Source organism: Sturnus vulgaris, chromosome 4, assembly GCF_052056855.1.
Source record: "Sturnus vulgaris isolate bStuVul1 chromosome 4, bStuVul1.hap1, whole genome shotgun sequence".
Lineage (NCBI taxonomy): Eukaryota > Metazoa > Chordata > Aves > Passeriformes > Sturnidae > Sturnus > Sturnus vulgaris.
Window position 1 is genome coordinate 44,163,962 of NC_142246.1, and position 27,665 is coordinate 44,191,626.

General features: G+C 38.4%; 1 protein-coding gene across 1 annotated transcript in view; it reads right to left on the bottom strand.

Moving 5' to 3' along the window:
• Window positions 1–25,457, bottom strand: part of FHIP1A (FHF complex subunit HOOK interacting protein 1A) — an 83,292-nt gene extending 57,835 nt beyond the window's left edge. Inside the window, 7 exon segments of the mRNA XM_088164419.1 lie at window positions 1,097–1,180; window positions 1,183–1,336; window positions 1,338–1,387; window positions 1,389–1,630; window positions 1,633–1,720; window positions 3,136–3,368; window positions 25,414–25,457. Coding sequence (XP_088020545.1) covers window positions 1,097–1,180; window positions 1,183–1,336; window positions 1,338–1,387; window positions 1,389–1,630; window positions 1,633–1,720; window positions 3,136–3,324 — 807 coding nt within the window. The 5' untranslated portion in view covers window positions 3,325–3,368; window positions 25,414–25,457.
• Window positions 25,458–27,665: the final 2,208 nt, after the last annotated feature.

Consider the following 27,665-nt stretch of genomic DNA (forward strand, 5'->3'; position numbering starts at 1 on the left):
GAAACCACTTAGAAGTTTTGTTGTGGAATTTTTAGGTCTCATCTACCCTGCAAATGTGGCTCTGCCCTACTGCTCAAAACAATCTCAGAATAAATGGAAACCTAAGGCTGGAGCAGCTGTCAAGCAGTGGCAGGGATTCTAGTGCTCTCTCTTACAGCTCTCTGCTTTAGTAGCCATGAAAGACTCTCCTCCACTTCATTTTCCAAGGATTTATTAAATTAAAATGCAAACCATGCAGAATATAAAAGAATCCATCAAAAAACTGCCCCACAAGAGCAAGTTCTGTACAGAATGATACCTGGGTTTGAACACACCTACTGCAGATCTCAGACTGTGATAAGGCATGAAGAAGCAGGTGTTGTTATTCAAGTCTGCTTTAGATTTAAAACTTCAGTAGAACATCTTTGTTAGTTAAATCATTTTACTTACTTTACTTACAGCAAGGGAAGTAAAGGCTTTCTATTCATGTGGTAAGATAAATTTTCCAGGTGTAACAATGCAACAGTGCTGCTCATTACAAGTTTTATAATAGAGAACAACGTAGCAAGATTGTGGTTAGCCTGAGACAGTCATAAAAACATCCAGTTTTGTGACAACGAGCAAATCTCCCTTTTATCTTCCAAAAGTTATAGCATTTTTGTAATACTCTCACTATTCTCACACTTGTTTTTTGAACTGTCGAACTGATGTCAGTAAGGGAAGCACAGCCAGCTTAAGCTTGTGCTGCCACCTGAAACAACCACCTCAGGACACCTCACTACCCTTTCTCACTCTCTTCAGCTCCAGAATCTCAGAGGTGCCTCGTAGTGAGACATATTTCTCTCCCACTACATTCTGCTATAACTTCCATCAGTTTTCTGATCCAATTCACTGTATGACTGCAAAAACAATTGAGCTGGCCCAAAAGCACAAGACACTGGTATGGAAACAAGAAGCAAGACTGTGTTTGGCATTGGGGATGGTTTAAACAGCATTACCACTTTTTAAATAGGTGTTAGCAAAACCAAACAAGTTACAACACTTCTTTAACAAAAATGACAGAAAAGGAGGAAAGACAGTTTAGCACTAAAGACCGTGTAAAATAGAAACAACTTACTGGGCAAAAATAGGTGTTTTCTGCTATGTGGTTTGCAACAGGGTTGTTTTCTGCAGACAGAGACAAGAAAAGCAGTTCATCCTTGTTGGTTTACTCCTCCTGTAGGCCTCTTGGCCTACTGTCCCTTCTCGACGGATGAAGGGAATCAGCAGGGAAAAAATGAGGAAATCGGCATCTCCTTGGTCCTCACTAGTGTGAAAAAACAGTTCTAAAATGGAGGCATCTTTCGCTATTATAGAGCTTGTTCAAGTGGACAACCAACTCTGTTTCCACTGTTGGAGTGGTTGTTCCCTGAGCAGGAACTCAGCAACATCATCAAAGGCTTCAAAATGGGCTTGTGATGCAGCAAAGGCTGATGAGACTGGGTTACGAGCATTTCGTACATTTTGAGTTGCTCAATTTTTGTCTCATCGGTGAACTCTTGCCACAGGCTCCAAAGGACAAGCTTCTCCATGATGTTTTCTGAGATCACAAGCTCCAGAATAGGCTCCATCAAGGCATGTTTTGCTTGCTCCTCAATTATAAGAAAAGCATCTGCACAGTGCTGGCCTCATCAGGTGAGATTGCCCCATACTTTGCCTGAGTATTTTTCAAAGGAAGGTGCTTCTCGATGATTTTCAGAACCTAAAGAGAAACAAAGATATATCAGCTGTAATGCACTTGAATGCATCATAAAAAGTATGCACCTACCACTACTGGGAAAAATATTTATCAAAATTATTTAACTCAAGAAGTATTAAGTTTTTCTATGTTTTCAAATTTAGGAGGTTTGACAGGCAAAACCTGAAATTTTACATTTGGCATGTACAAGGCAAAAATATACTGCTGTTGGTCACCTTTTTTAATAAGCACCTAAATTTGTCATTTACCCTATTCCTGAAAATCAGGGGTTGTCTCAAATAGGGATAAACTAGGTTTCCTTAGCGTTCCGAAATAGTTTCCATGATATTTGAAACAAGATTGTCACAGAGGACTGAAATCAAATGTCCTATTCCCCAGCCAGAGTAACTGTGCTCAGGAATATCAATATCATGGGCTGATTTGCAGTAATAAGAGTAGTAGCAGCCCACAGTGCTATTCTTTGCTTGACACCTTATATATGATACCAAATGGTCACTGATGCCCACTTACTCTTGCAAGTTTCAATATAGTAAAAATAGTCATACCAGCATTTCTAACCCTGAATTATATTCTGTTGTGCATGCAAACAATAAAGCTTATTTTTTGGAGAGAAAAAAAAAAGTCTTTAGCCTTTTTGTGGAGGATAATTGCCACAAAACCATAAAGGAACATTGTCTCCCTTAACATGACACATCACTAGTTAGGTGAGAAAAGGTAACTCTTGAATGACAGCTCCTCTGACTCTAGAAATATCTCAGAAACACGACTATTTGTCTGTCTGGTTTCTTGGGAGAGCCAAAGAACAACAAGAACAGCAGCACAGAAATCAATTTTATCTAAATGGTTAGATTATTCATATTACTACAGCAAACAAGACCTTATATTATGGTGCTCACAGCAAAACATCTTTGCTTAAAAGCAATTACAATCCTGATGACATGCAAACAATTTTTAGAATACACTGAAGTGTATAATCTACATCTATCCATAATAAATAAGAATGCTTACAGCTTTGCATTTTGCATACAGCTTTTTAACACTGTGCATCTGATTTACTTTATAAAAGGCAAGACTTACCCAGCACAAGGAAAAGAAGGGCAGAAGTCTGCAACAGGGTGCAAGTCACAATGAATCAATAGGAAAGCCAGTAAGAAGATCTAGGCCTTCAATAAGATATTACCATGTCCTACCACTTCCCACTTAAATACAAATCCAGAGTTCCAAGTGTGATTAGTAAAGGTTAACCATACCTTGAAAGGTCAATTACCTTTGAATTTTAAAAATAGTTCAGTGTCATCTACTGCATTCTGCAGGAAAGACATTTCTTCCTGCACAATTCAGGATTGTATCAAAAGAAAGAATGAAGCAAATTTGTATTAATGCAGCTTATTTCAATCAATAAAACCAATTAACATTACCTGTGCCCAGTGTGTTCTAAACACTATCATGCATGTTTCTGGGTCAACACCCTGCAGGCTGGGAGCCTGCCTATTTCTGCTGATACTTGTTCCAGAAGACATTATAAAATTTCCACATATCAAGCCAACTAGGTCATACTGAATTTCTTTTTTAAATCCTCCAGTGAGCCACAGATGTTCAAGTATCATGATGAGATTGATACTGAGTCCTGAGCTTTGGTACCCACAGAAATCTGTTAAAAAGAAAACAAAACCAAAAAGAAACACACATATAACAGTGCACATCAAATTATAGTGTCTAAAAGAAAATAACATACTTAAAGAGAACACAAACTTTTCTTCTTTTAATTCAGTTTGAGGATAGACTTTTTCAAAGCATGTTATATGGGATCATCTTAGACTTTTGCTCACGATAACAGCTTATAATGCTCAAACCTTTGAGATCAGTGACTGAAATAAGGTGCTACTGAAATAAACAAGCCAAACAGAAGCTTATGAAATAAACATTTTATGCATATCACTGCATTTTTTGTTTCTCATTATGATGCTTTTGCCATCTGACATTCATCTCTTCAGAGTTGCTTAGTAACTAATGTTGCATAGACTGAACAGGTTAAAAAAAAGTAGAGGTTATTTATCTTCTTCCAGTAACAGATATAATAGCAAATTCTTGGAAGTGTTCTGCCAGAAACCATACCATAAACAGCTGAAAACATCTATAGAGCACCATATTCACATAGAAGGGTGCATCTCTATCAATACCAAAGTAAACCAAACCAAACAACATAAAACCTTCATGTATCCAAAGCCGAATAAATTGTCATATTAAAGGACTATGAGAATAGGATCAAACATTGAAACATTCCTTTCATCCATTATTTAATATCCTAGATATCTGAGCATCAAAGTAGTTGCACACTTGCAATGGAAAGTTAAAACGAAACAAAGATTGATATCTTGCAGATATTTGAGAGGCTCAACAGAATATATTATTCCCTCATGCACCAATATCTAAGTAATACAGCTCCCTCCACTCCTTTTTCTTTTGATAAAGTTTACATTTATATCCTTCTTTTTGCAAACCAACTAGACATTTAATTTATTTCAGTTTGGGACCATAGTGAAAAAACACCCAACCGAAAGTGCCCAACAACAAACAATTTATTGAGGCATAAGCAGCCAATCCCATACAGCAATTCTTTGCCAGTATAGAAGGCATTTCTCTGAGCATATCTTAAAATATGAGAATCTTTTATCTGTAGTGGACATCTCTTCTCCCTGTAGGCGAGTTCTGTTTATATTCTTGAAACTGATAGCACAGGAAAACATCTAGCCTGTTTCAAAGTAGCAGTGACTTTTGCCATTTTAAAAGACCCCAAAAATATGCCGGTATAACTGTTAAGATTTCTGAGGCATTTCCTACACATTTGCTAAGCACTCTCATGCAATACAAGTAACACAATCTAGCCCATCTTTTAGGCAGATAAACATATTCCATGTGTGGAAAAACCAGCATAACCAGCATAAACCCTGCACACTATCTGTTTGGGTGACACCACTTCCAGAATGAAGCTGGCACTCCATACAAATTACTCTCCAGATTATAAACCACCTGGAACCAGATGTAGTGGAAAGGATTGTGCACAACCAGTAAGAACTAACTCATGTGCTCATTTACTTGAAGACACCTTGCCAGTACACTGCTACTTCTTAAACAGTCCTGTGAAAATGAACTGTATATACTATTTCTACATTACTGATGTTCCTGCAGAGGAAAAAACCAAAACAAAATAAAACAAAGCAAAACAAAAAACCACAACCCTCACACAAAAATAATCAGAGATCAGAGTAGCAAGTGGATTTGACAACCAGGATCTGGGTGCTTTTATCTTTACTTACTTAAGTAGATACCACTACACCTTAAATGCATAGCTTCTAGCAATGTGTTTGCAACTCTGAGCACTCAACACTTCTACCAAGAAACACTGGAAAAACACGATGCATGCTTACACACCATTTAGAAAAAGTCTGCTCTAAGTACTTGGCCTAATACCATGGCTAATAATCCAAGGAATATTTAGCTGACATATACTTCAGATCACCTGCCCACTTCCTGCTTGTTCCTCTTTGCCAGCACTCCCCTGCAAACAGAAATCTCTTCATGCTGGTAGAAGTTCAGCAGACTCCTCCAGGCAAAAGTGTCCTTCACTTTATAACCCTAATTCATCCTTTTAGCAGATCTCTCCTGTGCATGAAGCAAGCAGCTTTGGAAAAACTAGTATGATCATGTAATTAAGGATAGTATCAGAAGGTGCACTAAGAGAACTTAATTAACAAAGCAGAGGCAAGCTCCATTCCGGAATTTATGAGTTCTTTCACTTGACAACTTAGAGATTGTTTCAATGTGGCCTTTGCATGTTGTTTAACAATTTAACTGAAAGAAACTGATATTATGCATGGACCTATCACATGACAAATTCCGTTAGTAGCACAAAATCGGAAACTTCAGAGCAGTCTCCAGTACTTAAAATCTTAAGATAAGGGAGACTAAAATCAGTGATATAAGACAGTCCGGATGCGTGCAAAGCTCACTACCACACTACCACACACAGGCAACCCAAATCTATCTAACCCATTACCTTCTCTTCTACTCTTACCTGTTTTAATTCTCTGTCCTCCCTAGCCTTTGCTATTTTCTGTCTTCTTCATCTTTTTTCTTCATGCATCTTTCCTATTCCAGCCTCAGATGCTACTCCACAAACACCAACACAGGATTCTTTCCCTCACCGCCAGAGAGACTCTACCCTATCTTTTAGCTCTCTATACATACTGCTTTGGGATAGTTCCATATTGGTGCTTCCGATTCCTGAAATATCGCCTGCTTCTCTGCAGCTATGAAAAGAATCCGAGTGAACAGAAATGGTACATATCTTGATACCCATTCAAAATCCACCAAGATGCCAAGAGGTCCAGTGACAGAGCCACTGTTATGCGTGGCCAGTAGGAAAGCTCACTTTCCACAACAGCGCTATTTAGTTACCAATGTTTGTGTAAGAATTTATGACCATCACTATGGCACTGGACATTCAAGTCCTGCCCTGCTAACAGCTCACTGCTCAGTTTAATACTTTGACTCAGCCATATAGTAACAGAACTTTCTTAGCAGGTAAATCTTTCCTATCTTATCTATCAGTTGTCTGTTATCACAAGGTCAAGCCCACTCACATATGCTCTTAGAGCTATTTCAGAAAGCTTTAGTACAACTTGGCCTAGTTCCAGTTGAAGAAAAGCAGCAGTCCACAAGACTCAGTCATTGGGCTCATGGGAGGATATCTGCATTCCGTTTTCCTTCAGAAGCCTGGAAGCCATCAGCTCTTTTCACACAGCTGATTACGGGCTTAAAACCTCAATCAAAAGAAGTAATTTTTTTTCTGCAAAGTACACTAGGAAGAATAGCCTAGCAGAGAATCTCTTGTGAAGTCTTCTCACAATGGAGTGCCTCTTCTCAAAAATTTCACTTTTGCATTAAAAAACCCAAACAAACCAGCAGAAAAGTTTGCAGGATTGGGGTTTCCCAGGCAATGCATAACAAAAGATACGCAGCCTAATACAGTAACACAGTAACGAAGGCATAAAATATGCAACAAGGCTGTGCAGTTTATCAAGGTTGTCTTCTGTTGAGACTTTAAGATGCCATGGTCAACGATTCAAACACAAGCGAATCTCTGTTATCAGATACTGCACACTTTTGCTCTCTACAGGCTAAAGCTTTTCACCCTGTCAGTCCAGGTACACAAGAGGCAACAGAGAATCCTCGATGGAAGTGAAAGTAACAGCCCATATGAAAACTTTTTCATGGATCAGTATAGCATAAAGGGGCTTGAAATTAGACCACTTCAAAAAAGCAGAGGGAAATTATATGGTCTTGCTCATAGCTATGCAATCATATCTCTGCAGTCTGATAAGTCAATGAGGGAAGGTAGGAGAAAAATGAGTGGCAAATTTTAGTTTGCCTCAACTCAGTTTCAACTTTAAAGGGTCCTTGTTCAGGATTTGTTTACTTTTGATTGAAAAGAAAGCCTTCTGCACGAATTAGTCAGATTTTCTTTTTAGAGACTATGGTCAGGGAGAGTTTATATCTTATTAACAATAGTGTTTCAAAGGAAGACATCAATCCTTCCAAAGAAAAGGATTCATAGTGCTTATGGCAAAGTTTTGCTGCAAAAGCGAAACCTATGAAGAACAGCCACATCCCCACCCTTAATGATCCTATACAATCACCACAAGAGTGCAGAAGGATCACATGTTGTTCACTGGAGAGCAATAGGTCTGTCATAGGCAACTGCAAAACTGTCAATGGTTAAAAGTCAATGCATCAAGGAATCCTTATTTCCATTAAGTCCTACTCACCTTCAGAAGCTTTACTAGCAAGAAAGTAAAACATGAAAGAAACTATACACAGTATGTTTTATAATGAGACAAAAATATCTTCCTGTCCCATGTAAAGTCAGTCTGCTTCAGTTAAAAAAACACAGTTCATCTTTTATCAAATGTCTGGGGAGCTACACTATAAACATATTTATTGTAAATTCACATTAGCTCAACTGGGCTACCACTAGGCTCTTCAAGTGATCTGTATAATCTTTTGGATTATACATTAGGAGGTCCAGGTTCCAGCATTAAATAACTCCATATTTCTCCAGACACATGAACAGGCAATTCTCCCACAGCAAGCAAGCAAGCAGCAGTGACACCCCAAGGCCCAGCTGACAGCCCCAACCCAGCAGTGCTACACTGGCATTAACAGGCTTGCTTCAAGGGCACGCAATAAGATCAACTCCTGCTGGTAGCCTATGCACTGTGACACAGGCTAAGCCACATCCCAGACCCTCAGAGACTCCTGCTGCATGGGTCAGCCAAAATGAAAGAACAGAGATGCCAGTTAGGTAGTATGGTCCAAAATACATTGATTGGTTAGGCTAAAATTACACACAGTTTACCCAGGAAGGTAAACAGATAACCAGCAAAGATGGTTCATCAAAAGTCACATTACCAAAGTAGAGAAATGGCACTGACTGCTCAAGAAAACAGGAATTAAGCAACATGGAATACTTGACAGAGACTTTGACCTACCAAGGAAAGGCCCAATTTACCTGTTCCACCACAGGGTACCACACTTATTTGCACGTAGGCAATTACACTGGAATTTGAGAGCATATGATTACTGAAGCTATGTTTCCAAAGTCCAAGGAGGAATGAACTATATATTCATATCACTAGAAGCTAGAGAAACAAAAAAAAATATGGTTGTTATTCTAATGGTATGACTTGATCCTTGTTACGAGAGATAAGAAAGATAATAAACCTGTTTCTCTGTGGTATTTTATATCCTCACATTTAGCCTATGACAGAAAGACAACAATTCAGTATTAATTAGTTAAAACTGTAATAATAAGATACCAGCTAGGGTTCTTTAAAACTTTAAAGATAGATACCTCTCTATTTTCAATAGCATTCTGGCACAGTATGACAGAGGTGTCTAGTCTTCTACTAGAGAAAACTATATTAAAACTGAACTTTAAAAAAAGGCCTTAATAATAGCAGTTCAGAAAAACTCTTTTCTACCCACACATTAAAGAATGCAGATGTCATTGAATTGAAATCAGTTCAAAGGCTTTAGCTTTGCTGGTTCATTTCCACATTACCAACAAAATGATGACCCCAGAAAAGACTACTTCTACAGAAAACCAAGTTGTGCTGGTTACACCTGGAGGACGGCAGAGTCAGAGAGATTTTTTTTTTCTACTAGAACTTCTGTGAGTTGATGGGACTAATTGGAGGTTGGTTGAATTATTGACAGCCTGAGAAACCAATTAGAGAAGTTATTTCGCTCTGTGAATACACATGTTGAAGGAGGTGACGCTGTCCAGGGAGGAGGAAAAGCTCATTAATAAAATCTTAGCCCTGCTTCCTTCCCCACAGGCCCGTGGCTCTGGGAGGGCCTGGCCCCCGCTGCCGGCTCAGAGCAGCTTTGGAGGGGCTGAGCCCGCCCAGCCCCCGCACGGCCTGGGCAAGGCAGCTCGGCCCCCTGTCTGGGAAGCAAGGGTGACTATGAACAGTGGGTGCTGCAGCTGAGCCCCAGAAAGGCTGATTGAGATCTCAGCTGCCCCCTCACCCAGCGTGGCCTAAGCCTGGCCCAGCCTCTGCAACTTCTGTGTGAAACTTTAACTCTTTTAGTACTTGGATAAGACTCCAATCTTCCTTTGAATGAGAGGAAAAAAACAGAAAAAGTACACCAAAGTCAGCAAAGCAAAAGCTAAGTTTTTAGATGGAAAAAGAATGAGGAAATGCCATGAAGGTTGGCTGAAAAATCCTTTTGTAAGCTATAGGGGTGGACGGTACTGCACTAAAAATTCCTATAAACCATGGAGAAAGACATGGGGGTTGAAGTGTTCCATTTGATAAATCACTGACCAAAAGCACCTGTGTTTAGGATTCTTTGCCCCTAGGAAAAGAAAGGGATCTCTGTTTTCTGGGGATGAAGCATGTACACAGAGAGAGATGAAGAAAAGTTTTGCTTCAGAACAGTTCAGTCTTAAAAGTAACACCCATGAGTTTAACATGGCCCAGAAATAATAACTCTGGGAAAGCTATGAAGATGGGAGGAGTCTCACGACTCTGCAGATTTTCCCTGGGCAACTGCTGTTCATAAGGAAAGTAGAGTGACAAAAAAAATGGTTTTTTTTTCCCTATAGCCAAACAAGGAAAAAAAAAATCCCTATAGCCAAACAAGAGGAAGCTCCTCTCCCTGAAGTGAACTATAAATAAGATTATTTAAGTGAGGAACTGACTGAAGTGTCTTTGTATGTCATTGTTAGGAAGAAAAAAGAAAAAGAAAGAAGTGGTCTGAAGATCTTATTCTGAATTTACTAATTTCTTTTTCTTTGGGTAGTTAATAAAGTTTTTTTATATCTTTCTAAGTTTTAAGCCTACCTTGCTTTTGCTCCTGGTTCTGTCTCACAACAAAAAAATAAGTATATATTTAAATTGACAAATCAAAACTATAACATTATTAGTGTGTTAGCTGAAAATTCAAATTAAAACAAAACACAAGTCATAAAAACGTCCAAGGCCCGCAGACCAAAGCATTTGGTGTTGTACTGTGTGAGATAGACATTACAAGCAAAACAAACCTCAGTTTAAAACTCTGTACTGCAAATGTTTCCCTACCAAATTTCAAAGAGAAAGAAAACCACCCTAGAAGGCACAGCACCCAGCACTGAGTGAAAGAATCTACTTTCCATTACTTCACATCTAGTGAATTTAAAATATCCCATGCTATGTCTAAACTAGTAATTTTTTGCCATAATTGGGTTGAATTACTGCTAAAAATTGTTGCCAAAGTCCTCATCTTTACTGAGAATCTGTACAGAGTTTATTTCAAAATTCATCACTATCTGGGAGTGGGAGGGAGCAACACAGCAGAAAGCAAACATGTGACAAAACCTACTTTATGTTCTGATTATGCTAGTGGAAGAAAGAAATCGAAGTGACGTGTGCACTCCATGCATCGATTTTGCTTTCCAAGATAATTCTGAAACTTTTGTGACACATAAACCTGGCCCCAACATGCTCATGATTTAGAGAAACCACATGCTTCCTGAAGTTGTGATGCTGCAGTGATGGAACATTTTTTGTTGTTTAGATTGGTTTTGAGAAAAGTAAAACAGTTTCTGTAGCTGAAAGTATAAAATAAATTCATAGGAAATTATTAAGTTGCCTTTCTAGAAAGCATTCCTGACAGGAAGATGAATGAGACCAGCAAAGCAGTAGAAGACTCTGTACTCTGAAGATTTAAAACTATTTTCAGAATACTAGCATACTGAACAGGAAATACTACCTTCCCAAGAGAAATATTTTCCAGAAAAATGTTATCAATATACATGTAATTATCATATGTAGATTACAGAAAACAAGATTAAGCTATATATTTTATGGCCACAGCAATAATATGTAAGACGATTTTTCAAGAGCTTTGTACACCACGTCAAATTACTCATTATAATAAGCATAAGAAGTCCAAGAATAATGTTCCCAAGTGTACAAAGTAACATTAAAAAAGACGTGTGCCTTCAGCACTAATCACAATAAAATGCAAATACACATATATTCTAAACATTCTGTGTTTCATGACAGAGAAGCCACAAACTTCTTTTTTAATTTCCACACTCTGAGTTGATTCTGTGTGTTCTAAATATAGTTCAAACATAAGAATGAGCAATAAAACACCATTGAGACTACCTTGATTATTTGACCAATAAACAAAGAAACCAAACAAGCTTCCCAAGAGGATAGATGCCAAATTTGCACTGAGAAAAGAATTTCCATTCTGCATATGGAATTACTTTCTTGTTCACATGCACATGATATTTCTCTTTATGTTTATCTTTCAAACTAAAGGCAGCAGAAAAGGACAGAACATTCTGTAAAATCAAAACTGTTATATATAGAATGGTTATTGCATACTTGTTAACATAATAATTAATCTATAAGCATATTTATTTCTCCTCCCAAAACTTCATTCACCATACACAGTTCTCTTTTTCCTGGAAAGCACCAATTTATACCTCTATCTATATTTAAGTAGCTCTATCACAGTAGAACCCTTATCTACCTCTAAATATATGTTCATTATAGTACATGGACTATAATAATTGACTAGATAACTTGAATCCTCTGCACAGTTATTGAAACTACTCATTTTAGAGATAATTACCACCCCAAGCTACTTATCCACCACGTCAACATTATTTCCTACACTCTGAAATGATAGCATGTTAGTGACATGATGAACTAATGAACAAAGAGAATGAGCAAAAGCATCTTGTTACAGAGCTTCAGGACAACTGTTTCAGCGCACTGTAGGATGGCAGAAGCCAAATTACTCCTCAAACTTAGTCAACTTAATGATCTACCAAAATCTGAAAGGTTATTTTCTTACCTTGCCCTATGTACATCTATTGCCTCATATTAGGTAGGCCTTGTAGCAAAATGTTATATTTTGTGGATTGATACTTTTAAACATAAATGTGTTTTTGTTGACTTTCTTTCCTTCTTTAAAAGAATTAAAGGAAAGATAGAAACAATAGAACTCTGTGAACCAGTATTATTTGCATCAGATATTTCCAATTTAGCTTGGAAAAAGCTCCAGAAGCTAGTGAACTTCCTTTGTCCTAAATTATGTTCAAGTTGGACAAAAAGCAAGCTCCTTGAGAAATTGTTTTTATGATTTGCAATAGTCAAATTTGGGCAAAACCAAAGAATAAATATTAGTGTTTAAAATGAAACACACAAATCATTATATCTCACTGTACACTGAAGAATGAAGGGGTAGAAGAATAAAAGGCGGGGAGGGAATGGCAAAACAAACACTTCCTTACAAAATCCAATCCTACCTCTCCAGCTCCCCATTCCCAATGCACAAAACCCGAGGTATTCGTGTCATAGGATACTGCACAGAAACACTGCTTTCCCTCTCCCTTTCTATTCCAACTCAGAGTAGACAAGTAGAACTTGAAGATTCACATTATATTAATTCCAAAAACAAGGTCAAGAACCTCAATAAAATAACACATCTATGAGCACAGTTCCATGGAAAAGCAATCTTGCCCCCTGTACCAATGTGGAGGGAGCAGAAACTGTTACTGAAGCAAAAACCCTCTCCAAGCTCCTGGAAGGGGCCCCACTGGAAGACAATACCTTAAAGATAAGAAATTTCTTGCTTAGAGTGACTGAGAAGTATTTTGCACCCCTTCCCCCCCTTGTAGAACCCTGTGTTCTCTTTCTGTAATATTAGTGGTTCATTTTCCTCTTATATTATTGATTAGTTTCTCATCTAAAGTTCTTCATAGATTGGTAACTTTTAGAATTCCCTTGGCAATTGCTGCAAAATGTAAAACCCTCAAAATAGATAAAAATCTCTTAGAAACTCCACCCAGTGGATTTGCTAGACTGGATCCCTTCATAGAATAAACTTTATGGAACTTTCCTGTCTGCTTATCTCCGTCACTTATCTCTGCTGGCTCAGAAAGCACTTTGCAAGCAAAATTCTATCTGGGCAAGGCTTGCAAATGTGCCTCGTTGCCGAGAACTGCTTGGGCAGTTTTGGGGGCTCAGAGAGGTCCCCCAACATTGGCAACATAGCAACACTCTTATTTTAGAGTATTAGTACAGATTTGCAGGTTGGGTGGGCTTTGGCAGACCATAGCTTTCTATATGTAGTTTAAATTTTTTTGCTTTTAATACATATCGTAGTAAACAAGAAAATCTAAAACTGAGTGTTGGCATTTTTATGTTTAGTGCATAAAAAGCCAGATCAAATAAAAATCTACATGTAATTTATCTTTCCATTTCTATTTAGCTACATTGCATTTTATACAGGTGGTAGATGTCTTTCCCTTAGAGATTCTCCAGCTTTCCTAGGAATAAGATTATTTGTGTCATTTAGACAATGTTAAGTTTTTCATTACGCAGAATGCAAATTAATTCTGCATCTCTGATCTTCTAACATAAGGCTACTCTGCTATGAAAATATTTTACACTCTTACCACTCTTACCACCTAGTCCTCTGCAGCTGAAAACTGAGTATCATTATAGCATCTCTCATTCCTGTGAATGCCTTTCCCTGGATAATGAAACATATGAATGCATTGGCCAAAAATGATACATATACGGTCTATACAACACCTGTCTCAGACATGCTGCCAGCATGCAAATAAAAGAAACTGATAAACAATCAGAGGAATAATTTTTTCTTTGAATCGAGGTAATCTGATACTTCGATAGCAATTCTGTATAATTTTTTTCAGTATTGCCTTTGAACCTTTGAGAAAACATGAATAGAAATACAGGTCTCTTTCTAGTCCAGGAAGGAATGCAGATAAACGAGCAACTGTCACACCCTGGAGAGTAAAAGAAGGCAAATAACCTAACAAATTGCAAGTGAAAACTATTCATTTTAGAAAAGTGGTGCTCTGAAAAACACAGAACCTCACAAATGTATCTACTAAAAGGTGAAGCAAGTATCAGATTCAAGTAAAAATAAAATTTAGTTACTATTTAAACTTTTTTCACTTGAGATGACCAATACTGAAAGCCTAGTAAGTAAGAGTTGGATGTCAGCCCTGGCAGGAATGCTTCTTGGCATAGATAACCAAAATCCAAACCATAGCCTCTCCCACCTAATTTTGTAACACCTCTGGAGGCTTCCACTAGCATGGGAAAGCACAGGTTCCACCATCACCAGGTTGTTCATTCCTGCCTGCACAGTTCCGAAAGAGGGGAGTGTCTGTGTATGTCCTGAGGAACTCTGCAACTTCTCACCTCCACTTCTGTGCTTCTGTGTAAAGGCTGTCAGAGCTGCAAAAGCTACAGCATCCCACAGTCTGATCTGACACACCAGTCCTCATAGAGCTCCCAAGCTGAAGACAAAAACAGTTCAAAGAGGCACAAGAAAGTCTGTCTGTATGCACAGACCTTGAACACCTGTCAGCTCTAACCACAGCATGTTGGAAGTGAGACCTCCAACTTTATTCCTGAGGACATGGCTCTTGACACTGATTTGAAACATTTATGATTATTTTTCCAACCTCTTGTACAAAGCATATGTCAAACCAATTTTTTGTTTTGATGCAACAGTTTTTAAATTACCTTAAAATATACAAGACTCTACATCATTCAACAGCTATCCCTCTGCTAAAACAAAACTTACAGTATTTCTACTGTGACCACATACACTGCCAATTCCATTCTATTTTATCTTCACCTTGCCCCACAGATAACATTATACTTGCACAGTAATTCATGCCACAGCCACTGCAATAATAAAGCCCTTCCCTGCTGTTTCAGAGCTGTCAGGAAGTTCAGACATCCCTGTTGTTCTCAAGCAGACTTTTACTCTGAACGACATTACCCTCAGTCCTGAGAGTCACAGAACGTCTCAGGAAGACATCCATTGACTTTATGAAGCGTTTGCATACAACCAAGTGTCTGTGCTGAAAAAACTAACTGAAAATAAATGACTAGTAAGTAAGCACAAAACCAAATGTATATGACTAATGACATACTAATGAAGGATAGAAGAAAACCTTGACCTTGTGAGACCACACCTGGAATACTGCACCCAGGTCTGCAGTCCTCAGCATAAGAAAGACATGGACCTCCTAGGGCAGGTCCAGAGGACAGCCATAAAGACGACCTGAAGGTTGGAGAGCCTCTCTTACAAAGACAGGCTGAGAGAGGTGGGGCTGTTCAGCACGGAGAAGGCTACAGGGAGACCTCACTAAAGCCTTCTAGTACTTTAAGTGGGCTTACAAAAAGGAACGAGAGCAATTTTTAACAAGGACAGACAGTGATAGGACAATGGGAAATGCTTTAGAGCTACAAGAGGAGGGGTTTAGATGAGGTGATAGGAAGAAGTAAAGAGTAAAGACTCAGAGAGTAGTGAGACAGTAGAACAGATTGCCCAGAGAAGCTATGGATGCATAATCCCTGAAGTATTCAAGGCCAAGTTAGATGGGGCCCTGAGCAACCTTGTCTAGTGAAAGGTGTCCCTGACCATGGTGGCAGGACTGAAACTGGATAATCTTTCAGGTTCCTTCCAACTCAAGCCATTCTATGATCCTATGAAAGCTTCTCTTCAAGAGTGCGAGTACCAAAGGCGCATACAGCTGCAATTATGGATACCACAACAACCAGCCTAATTGGAAAGAATCAGTCCTTGAAGTTGCCAACACTTTAAAATGAAAATCACTGGATTCCATGTGCACAGACGGCATTGTGGCAATGCTCCTCTATCCTCTTAACTCTGTAGGACTCAGAGACAAATCCATGGCTTTCTCTAAATAGGGAAAAAATGGAGTTTTCTCTGTGACAGCCTGACCATCACTAAGATCAACACAGAAAATACAGTACAGTACTGTGAAAGATGACTACCAGCATAGTCTATCTACCCCCAAAAGTAGTCAACAGACTCTGTGCCCCTATGAGGGCAGTAGCTATTGCTATTAAAATACACTGCTAGCATCCCTCAGGACACTACAAAGAGGTTTAAATATCAGCCTAACACACTATGGTAAGAAAAGAAATTCCTCTTGCACCCCTAGCGACCATTTAAACAGATTCTGTCGTGACAGACCATATGTATCTGAAACACTGCTTTAATGTTGCTCTAGAAAGAGATGCAAACATTTAAAAATTCAATCTGAGAATGCTAGTATAATTTTTTAAAATAAAAGACCACATGGAAGCAAACCCTAACCAAATCAACTTACAAGTGGAATGATTGATTTTGTTGCCTCAGACACCCAGACACACCTGCTCACTCCCAGTCAGTGAATCTTACCAACGTTTATTGAAAAACCTTCAAAGCTTGAAAGCTTGTAGAAGAATTCAACAAGTTTCTTTAGACTTAGACAATACTATATGAGTAACTTGCTGGGGAAAAGCATCAAAACTGGACTTGCCGAAATAATTACTTCAAATGCATTCAATTTCCTCTTCTCTAAATAACATGCAGGGCACACAATAATCATCATCACTAGCTGCAATGGTAACTGCTTGCATACAAGAGCTCAAACCACGAGACTTTACCTTCTCCTCCAATTCTCTTCCCTTTTACATGAGCCTGAGACAAATCGCTCAGCTCAGTTTCTCCCTTAATACAAGAGCCACAGACTTTTGGAGAGCTCTGATTATTAATGAAGCAGAAAATCAACATTATTCAGTCGACTGCCTGGCTGTTTACCTGTCCCAAAAACTCTCAGAATCCCTATGCACCACAGTCTTAGACTTACAGACTACACACTTAGACTTACAGCCCATCACAAACTCCTATTTGGCAAAATACTTCTAAATCCAGGGCCTACGATTAATGAATTCTCATCTTACATTAATTTCTATAATTTGGCATTGTGCAGAAGAGATAAGACACAATCAAGGCCCCTAAATGAAAAAAATAATAAATACATTACATGTTTCAGAACACCAGTGCGAGAATTTCATGGAATGTATGGCTATTATTAGATTGCTATTCTGCTTAGCGGATCAGAGGGTATAATCAGCACATAATACAGTCATGATTTGCGAAGCACAGCCTTATTATAGACTAATTAGATAAATGAGTTAAAATTTACATTTGGCTCCACTGATAAGGTTCATTGGCACACTTAACTCCAACACCATGGTTTGAGTATTAAATCTACTTATTAATGTCTAGTAAGCCTAATTATAATGCTGAGATATATTAAACTATAATAATCAAGCAGATATTAGAATCACATCCTTTAGTATTACTGTAGCTCTGAAGTTAAGTGTTCTGCACTTGGAAAAAAACACCTGTTGAGGTCATGTGTGAGCAAGAACAAGCCTTCTATGCCTTTTCCCTGATTCTTCTGAGAACCCAAAGCCAAGTTCTTCTAACAATGCAACATCAACATAAACATGACTCATTACTATGATTTCAACAGTGTCTGTCTTACTGCAGTAACAACAAGGACTAAGTGACAAATATTTTTGTATCTACAGTATATTAAATTACACTTGACATATACTCTTTAATCCTTAACAGAAAAAGAAAACACTAAGATACTAACAAAATTAACAACAAAACCCTGGAAACCACACCTTTTGGTTTTTTCTCACCTTTTTCAAAATCTTCTGTCAAAACTATAAATATAACTATAAAAACCCCTCAATTTACTGGAAAGGATACTGGAAATACACTTTCTACCTTACACTAGCCTATGTATTTTTGTGTCACATCAATGTAAGCACTTGAATGAACAACAATTTTTTTTAAGGATAACATAAGAAGACAAGGACCATAAAATTCTTTCCATTTTAATCTCCACAATGTATTTGTCTGTCACAGCGCAAGCTGGATTGTACTGAGCAGTTAATTTGGCCACACATGGGAGAAACAGCCTGGCCTGACAGGAACAGACGGAACAGAGATAGGACAGAATTGGAAACAGACAGGGATTTGACCCAATGAGTCCCATCTTAAGCTGCAGGAGCTATTGGTCAGAGAGCTGAGCAATCTGAACTTTCAACCAATCACAAGTGCTTACCTGGGAATATTAAGAAAGGTATTTAAGGTGAGGTCAGAACAATAAAAGTGCTTTTTGTCACATGGAGCGCTATGTTGCTGTCTCAGGCCCAGTGCCAGTCAATGTTACAATTGTCCTGTAACCGCAATGGAAAGAAAATGAGATGGGATAATTAAGTGCCAACTATCCATGGATCAAAAGTACCCAGTGTGAGGACTCATATGTGCCAGTCCAAAAACAATTTGCAGTCAGCACAAGCTTGAGATACACAGTTGCTTCAGGATCTTCCTATCCAAACACAAGAGTAGTGCCACCTCTCCTTCCTCTAGGGGAGTCATACACAGGACTGCACAACAGCCATCATTACCTTTTCAAAGTAGAATATAAAGAATGACAACAAAAAGCATAAAAACACTATGGAGAAAAAAATCTCCACTTTTTATTTCTAAAGTAATACTCAACAGCAGACGTTCATTACACACGTAAGAAAAGCACCACAGAACAATTAAATATTTTTTTCTTCTGTGGGGAAAAGTAAAAAGGTACTTGTATTGTGGTTTGATTTTGTTTTTTGTTAGAGATGGGATTAAAAAGTTTGAGAGACCGTGTTTTGTGCTTGGATTTAAATGTTAATTAATTTTTAGTTTTTATTTAATAAGTTAAAAATGGTGAAATGGTGATCTATTTTTTGTTATAAGTTTTTTAAGTTTTAATTTTTTAAATTAAGAACTAACATTTAATTTTTTTTTATTTTTCATTTAATGATTAAATATTTGTGACTTGTAGTGTGGTATTTTTTATTTAATAAAACAAGATTTTATTTAGATTTATGAAGAAGAAAAACTTATTTTAAATCTTTTGGGTTTTTTTATATATTGTTATATTTTAAAAATTTATATTTAATTTTTTTATTATGTGATATTACACACTTTTATTTAAATTACGTATTAGTGATTTTAGTTTTATTATTCAATTTTGGAATTCAATTTTACTGTTACAGTAAGAGAAACTAGCTGAGCAAATTTTGTGTGAAACATTAAATGCAACTGCTTTTTTGAACATGCTTTTGTTCCTTTCAATTTATCACCTGACTTAAACATTAAGCTTGTAACACAATCCATTCCATTCTTTCTTCAGCACAGCTTTAAAATACTAGCATGCCATATTTCAGCAGTGTCTCCGTTTGAAGAGACAGGTGTGTGGTTGGGAAGAGCAGGGCCTTCCCTTGAAACGGAGAAAGTAAATTTCTTCCTCTGAATGAGTATAATTTTGGAATTAAGGGGCTTTCAGGTAAAGATATAGGGATAGGAATAATAGTTCTTTACTAACATTTATATATATAAAACAAGGCAAACAAAACATCAACCACTACGAAATTTACAACAACAGAACAGGAACCCAGTAACAGTTCTTTTGGTTGTGGACACTTTTCCCCTGTGGTGCAGTTACCGTCCCAGTTGGCAGTCAGTGCCAGCCAGCTCCCGGTGGGCAGGGGCAGATGTGGTGATCCTGCGCAGCTGCAGGAGTGCTGGGGGTGATGGTGGCTGAGTGCCGCATGGGAAGGGTGGAGGAGAGACTCTGCTCGTGAATCCTTGGAGCAGTGTCGGTCCTGGTGCTCCAAACAGGATGCTTGGAGATGGCAGGCTGAAGCAGGAGAGAGTCTGAGCAGGGGTGCAGGGTCCCACAACAGAAGAGGCAGCTCCCTAGTGTTGGGATGGCAGGGAGAGATTTTTCCAGCGGCCGTCCTCCTCTGAGAGCCAAAACGAGCAAGACTCAGAAACTTCCTCCTACTATCCTTTACCTGCCCTTGATCTAGCGGTGTTTCTCCTCTACCCCCTGCCCTCGACCTGCGAAAGAGACTCCAAAAAAAACCCCAAAAAAAGAACAGCGAGCCTCCCTCTCCTCCTATCACTAGCCATCAGTACTTTTTAGCATGTCAAATGGGAAGAAATTCTACAGACGGAGAGGAGAAAGAAAAAAAAACAACCCCAACAAGCAGTAGGAAAAAAGAAATGCTGTGGAGGTTAGAAAGAAAAGATTTGGTATACGGCTTTCTGTGGAGCATTCCACTGGATTCCTGCTTGCAGGAAGACGTGAGTACTGCCCAGCATCCCCAAGCCTGTGCTGCAGCTGAGGAAAAAAAAAAAAAAAAAAAAAGAGCAGTGGTAGATTATAGATGCCACAAGCTGACCAAGCCAACTGAGCCTCCATCAGAGAGTATGAATTATGCCAAGGGAACACACACACCCTGTACCCTCCCTCCTGCTCTGCCATGCTCTTTACATGGATCCTTTAGCACACATGAGGTCCTGAAGCCAGACCTAGAAAAGAGTGTTTGTTCTCTCACAGAAATGTGTCCTGAAAATGGATAGTTGTGACTTTGAAAACACAGAATCATCTTTCCCTATGGGAAAAGTCTGCCAGCCGGATTCCACAGGAGAAACTCTCTCTCAACACTGGCTCTTCTCACAAAGTAGAAAGTGCCCTGCAGTCTTTTTCCTCCAATATACTGTATTGGATGTGGCTTTTCCCAAGCCATTTTATGAGTATGGTTTGTTTACTAAAAGCATAATCCGAGAAGCTCCTCCAATTACTATTTCGACGTAGGTATTCTAAATCTAAATGTTTCAATACTTCTCTGCATCTATAATCAACAGATAAGGATAATATAGTATCCTTTAGGATACTATATTTTAAAGAAGAGACAGCCAACAGCACAGTATTCCCGCAGGCAGGCTTTTCAGGAAAAGATATGTAATAAATAATTAATTTTCCTAGGTTAACTTGAGTTCCGGACTAACATTTGTGAGCATGAATGCCAGGGAAAGGCAACTAACAACTCTAGTTTGTATTCTTGTCCAGTAAGGAGCTTTGCCTTACATGCAAGCACTGACATCAAAAGTTTTATCATCTCAGAGATAGAAAAGGTAAAGAACACTTATACAAGTTGTCCTGGTTTAGGACAAATTCGGGAGGAAACCTGCGAATGAGGTCCCTCTGGAAAAAAAAAAATTGGAGAGAAGTGGAAAAAAAAGAAAACTGTTTATTCAACAGGCAACACACCTCCCAGCACAACAATGAACAATATCAAACAGCAAAACTTCTCGCCGTTCTGAAGAGATGACAGATTTAGAAGAGTTCTTTCCGTGGGCTGCCCGGCTCACTCAGTCTGCTCTCAGTCCCTCCTATGCTGGGGAATGCTGCAGCCCAGGCCGGGCCTGGTGGGCCACAGGTGTGAGGTCCCGGTGCTCTTCTGGGTTTTCAGTCCAGAGCAGGTTCAAACAGTTCCAGGAAAACAGAAAAAGAAAAAAAAAAACAATCAAGGGGGCTTCTCCGCCTCAGCTAGCCAGAAAACTAACCAAGAGCAAAGGAGAGCTCTCTCTCGCTGTCCACCGCAGACAACACAGTCCGTGTACAGGAATGCGGGGAAGCCAGTGCAGTCTCTGATAACAAACTCTGCACTTCTTCTTCCCCCCTTTCACTCCTGGAACCAGTCTTAAAGTTGCAGAATTTAATGTTCAACACCAACAGAACAGACGATTTGGGGATATAGGCATCATACAGTCACCCCAAGACACAAGTCAAGCAAAATCTCTTCTATAAAATTCAAAGAAACCAGAAGTCTTTGCTTGGCTACTACTGGTTTTTTAATTCCTTCCCTCTTTGACAGATAATGGGCCAAACACAGATAGATGCTGAGCACTGATGTCAGACTGCAGCACACAGAAACCTCCAGTATAATCCATTCCACAAATGGTTAAAGACATAGTTTACTGCTTACCGTGCTTTCTTTTTCTGCATTACAGATGTTTGGCAGGAATGGTGGGGACAATTCTAAACACAGGGAAAGGGCAGCACATTCCTGACAAATCTTCTTTTAAAAATTGATCTTAAGCTTAGCAGTTTAATACATTGAGGTTTTAGAGTTCATAAAATGTTACAAATACTACCAGTGTATATTCAGTATTCACGGCTTGAAGTGACTGAGTTTTTACTTAGACTATCAACTGTGATCTAATTATTTTTACACTTCTATTTGTTGTCTCAAAGATGCTATCAGATAGTAACAAAGAATAGTTTGTACAATCAGGAATAAGTTGGCAACAAAGAGAAGATTTTGCAGAAGATAGTTAATTTTCCCTGGAAATGGTTCATAAAAATGGACTAAAAAAATCTAAAAATCTATTTAAGAAACAAATAGCTATAGCTTCTTCTTTTGTTGGACAAAAATACTGTTTTTTCACATTTCTCTTTGAATTCAAAAGAAGCACAGCACAAAGATCCAGGCACAAAATTAACCCAGCCCAGCTCTAACCAATTCCTAGTCTCTCTAACTTTTTAAATTCTACATAGGTTCAGTTTAAAGTATGTCAATGCAAGAGAAAGCTTTAAATAATTTCTTCTACAACATTTTTATGAAAGTAAGTCTGGCATACACCCATCTCTTATTATTCATTTGCATTGAAATGCCACAAAGTTCTACTTATAGACATTTTTGTGGCACTTTCAATAATCAAATCAAATCTCAAACCAATAGACTACTCTAACCAAGACTCATGTAGAATGTGATCTTCAGAGACAGAATTTTCAAAATAATGAAGTTTTTGGAACATGTTCTTCTCCAGAGAGAATGCTGCTTAAATAACAAGAGTCTGTTTTGCTTAAGCAAGTTACTTTAATTAAGAATCGTTCAAGAATTGACTTGATTCTCCACAGAATGTCAGGAAAGTACAAAGAAAGAGACCTTGCTTTGAAAGCCTTTTTAGAAAGCAGCCTTATGGAACCCAATAGCCAAACCAGTGAGGGTACCTCAAATATTGGTGCTGGAGAGCACAGATGTGATGAAGAACACCAAAAGGTTTACTGCTTACAAAAGTCAGGTGATCTGCCAAAAATATTTAGGTTAAGAACCTCTGGAGTCTTCACTCAGTTCCCTACTTGAGATTGTGAATTTAACAGAATGTCTGCTGTTTTTAGAGCATTGTCTGAAAGATGAATACTGCTCTTAGGACTGTCAAAACATAAAGGATCATATAAGAAGCAACTGAGAGCACTAGGAAAGTCAGTCCTGCTACATAAACCACAATTAATTCTGAACATAAACCCTGTGCTTTGTTTTCAAGCCAACAGTGAGTAGATGAATACAAAAAGCAACAGAACACAGAAATAGTGGCTGAATTTCACTAGATTTGGCACAGCACTCCTACAACTGAATCCAAACTCTTTTCTACAGAACAATTCAAGTAGCAGCAACTCAAAGCACTCAGCTCCACAGGAGTCCTCCATGTATCAGATGTGGTACCATTCACAAATTAAGTCTAGGTTTCTGCAAGTTGCAAGATTATGTCCCCTCACCAACAGGGCAGTATGAAAAGCAGAAAAAGCCTTGGCTCTAAGTCCTGCTCAGCAATAACAAAAACCAGTGTGTCCAGCACAAATCCAAAACACAGCCTCATACTAATCACTGAGAAAAAAAATAACTCTACCTGAGCCCAAACCAGCACAGTACAAAGATCCTAGGTCTGCAGAGCACTTTATCAAAGAACCATGTAACTTCATACAAATCAGAGTTAAGAGCCGATACTGAGGTTTTGTTTGTTTTTGAGATGTTGCAATATCTGGGTAAATACAGCTTGCAAGAACGTCCCATGTGTTCAAATGACTCCTCAAAATTCACAGGAAACAACCACAGGAAAGACTAAATATAGCTGGGGACTGAGACCTGTTTTTATTTTTACTAGAAATCCAAAAAACTACTTCCACATTCTCCTCTCCTTCTCAGCCAGGATGGAAATGGAAACCTTGCACTGGCTCAGCCAGTGGCCTCTCTCACCCTGGCAACTGCTTTTATACACAGCAGGGAGACTGAAGAGGTAGAGCAAAGCTTAGTATTACTCCCACAAGCTCAGGACTTTACAAGGACTTTACAGTCTTTTCCCAATTTGCATACCACTACAACTCAAACAACTCCCTATTGCAATGAACAACGTCCTTTTCCCCTTCCCTCCAGCCTCCACAATGAAGAAGTATGATTGCTGTGTCCTCTGACAGAAACTTCTCATCTAGACTTGGAAAACAGGATTAATGTAGAAAACAAAAACAACTTTTTTTTTTTCCAAGCAAAAAGCGATAGGAAGAAGTAAAGAAAAACAGAAATGGTAAACAAAAAATAGATTTATTTGACTTACAGTGATTAACACACTAATCAGCCTCTTCTGTACTGTACAGCAGTGTCAAAACCCCTACCACCACCCTGCACACACACAGCAATACACATGCAATCCAATGCACATTGCTGTCAGGGATTGAGCTGCTGTGTACTTAATATAGAGGCAGATTTACTGAACAGATATTTCTAAATTCATGTTCAAACCCCATAAGTGCCATACCTAAAAAGGTTATCAAGTCCTCCATATCTACAACTCGAACATAAAAACTGCAGTTTGAGATGCAGATATCTTTCTGCTAAAAAAACTTGAACAATTGCATATGCATTAAATAAACCTTACACTGTAAATGCCTTTGATTCTTTATGTGCCAAAACATTAAAAAGGAAATTAATCAAATCCCTCACAGAATAAAAAGCAAATAAACAAACAAAACCCCCAGACATGGGACCAGCTTACTAACATTATTAAAATGCCAAGCAGAGTAGGTTGTTAATTTTTCACTTGAAGTAACTGTATAACTTGGTTGGGGAATTATTCAGTTCTAAAATCTCTGTAGCCATTTCATTTCACCTTTCATTTTCTATCATCCACAAGTCAAAATCATTCATGCAGTTTAATGAAAAGTGCCTAAGTCCTTGAATACCAGATACAGATAGGATGAGCTGTGAGTGATTCTCACCAAAGCTAATAAGCGAGAAACTAAAATAAAAATTGAATTATATAGAGATACTAGTATAAGCACAGTAAGTCAGTGGTACTTTTATCAAAATGAAAAAATAATTTCTTCTTTCTATAAACGCAGGATACACTTTCAATCTTTTTGTCATCTATCCATGCTATGCATCATGAAGATAAATGGTGGTAAGTGAATGGAAATAGAATGGTGATAGATGAATGGAAACAGAATGGTGATCAATGAAAAAGAGTGACACTTAGGAGTACAAGCAGCTTAAAGACTACTTTGAGTATAAACATAAGTGTATGAGCAAGAAAATAATTACCTGTATTCCTCAGACAAACACAGCACAGCCCTGGGGACAGATTCTTTTTTGCTGAAAACCCTTCTGCTAATAATTGTGCAGGAGTCAGAGTCTGGAAAGGATGAAGAGTCAACTTGTGGCAACTAAAATCACAACAGACATGCATTTGATGAATGTAAGTGGGAATCCCACTTGCAGGGATCAGTTGTTCTAACCATTCCCTATACATAATTTAAAGACTATTATTCTGCATCAAGAGATGCTTACTGATTTTGTATGCTACTACAGCAAATTTTATTACAAAACTCAACTAAGATTATCTACCATACAGGTTTAAAAAGTAAGATGTAAAAGAGAAAAAATCACCCAACACAAATTCTCTAACTTGTCAGAAGGGGAATGGGATCTATGCCCTCCAGAAGTACCCAGCACTAGGCTTGTCTCAGTTAGATTCAAAGCCCATATTGTTTCAGAACACTTAAGAACTTCTGTGGAAGCTAATAGCAACATGGCAAATGAAACATGCTGACAGAGCACATTGTCTTATTATTAGTAACATGCCAGGCAATACAAAAAGAACACCACATACTTTAAAAACTGCACCTACACAACTTCCCCACTTTACATTTTAGAAGACACAGATGTAAGATACACTGCCCTATACCAGTTCAGATGCTTTTCTGGAGTACATATTTGTAAGATAATAAAGCAAACACTAAAAAACTTCTATAATAATAGAAAAAAAACAAAGCATTCATAAAAGAGAGTAAGTAATTCTGCTCCAGATTTGTTGGTTTTAGTTTGGTTTTGCTTTTTGTTTGTTTGAGGTGGTTTTTTACTGTTTGGTTGAGGGTTTTTTGTTTTGTTCCCCCCTCCATACTCAGGAAGAGTTTCAGGAAAAGCCACAAATTATGAACAGAGTCATTCATGATACTGATTCAGCTGCTGCCTTGCCTTTCAAAAGTGCCAGACCAGTTTTACCTCACTTATTTTATGAAAGCAGTGCAATGGGACAGTAACTTCATCTCCCAAATTAACTATTGTTGGATACCAAGCTCTAGGCAATTGGCTTACTCTGTGCAAGCACTTTGTATCTACCCTCCTACTTGTTTGTATTTCTCAAAATGCAGCATATTAGTCACTTTGACTGCAGTTGCTTCCCCCGTGTTCTTTCATCCTAGTTTGCCTCACTGGATTTCTTCAACTGCATCTTATTAAATAGCCTGAATTTTTCTTTCCAGCTGCATGCTAGGCTGACTTTCAGTAAAATGAAGGTAGATTTACACCAATGAAAGGAAAATAGAATGCAGTTACATGGTCTTAAACTTTAAGAGGCAACAAAGCTTTCTAGGCTATGAATTTTAATACTCCGAGATTAGCAATTCATCTTAGTTTCAGTTGTATCTTTCTAGGACAAAACAGTTATCTAGAGAATCCCTGATAGATTTTTTTACTAAACGCATTGCTCCAAAAGCTGTGGTGAAGCAGCAGAACAGTTCACGGTTCACACAAGAGTCCTATCCCATGTCCCACATCCCTGGCACATTCACGCTATAGTTCCTGCTCAGTTCACAAACAACTCAGTTCAGCAACAGCTCCAGGAATAGTGAAAAAGAAGGGAGCAAGCCCACATCACTGCAAACTGGGAACAGAGGCTGGGGAGGCTGTGCAGCTTCCACCCTGGACAGAGACTCCCATCAGCTTTGCTGCTCCTAGAATTGTCCCTGATTTATATTACCATAACTGAATATTTGGAGTCAGCAAGCCAGCTTTTGAAGACTTAGAGACAATAATTAATTCTGTGTTAGTTCTTCAGCAATAATATTAGAATACTCAAAACTTACTAGCAGCAAACATGTTCAACATGTCACCAGACTCCAGGTTTCATCTAATTCTGAACTGACTAATGCAAGAACAATATTCTCTGCCCTAGTGGCCACTGTACCTCTGATAAGGGACACAAACTGGCAAATTGTCTTATAGCACAGAACATTCTGTTGGCAGCAAAGATCTCCTAAGTATTGCTTCTGCCCAAACAGCTCTAGATCATGTATTTTCCCTCTAAGAGCTACATAGCCCCATATTCTTCCTCTCTTGTTGTCCAAATCTAAACGGAAAGCTTCTCAGCAACATCTCACACAGAAACTGTGCCAGGATAACTTCACACACAAGCCCGGTGCTCTGTGGCTTCATTCTTCACCTTACGTGATCCAGACAGAACAGAAGCACAGTAATGCTGTTCAGCTTTGGCACTTTTCAGCGTGTATACTGTA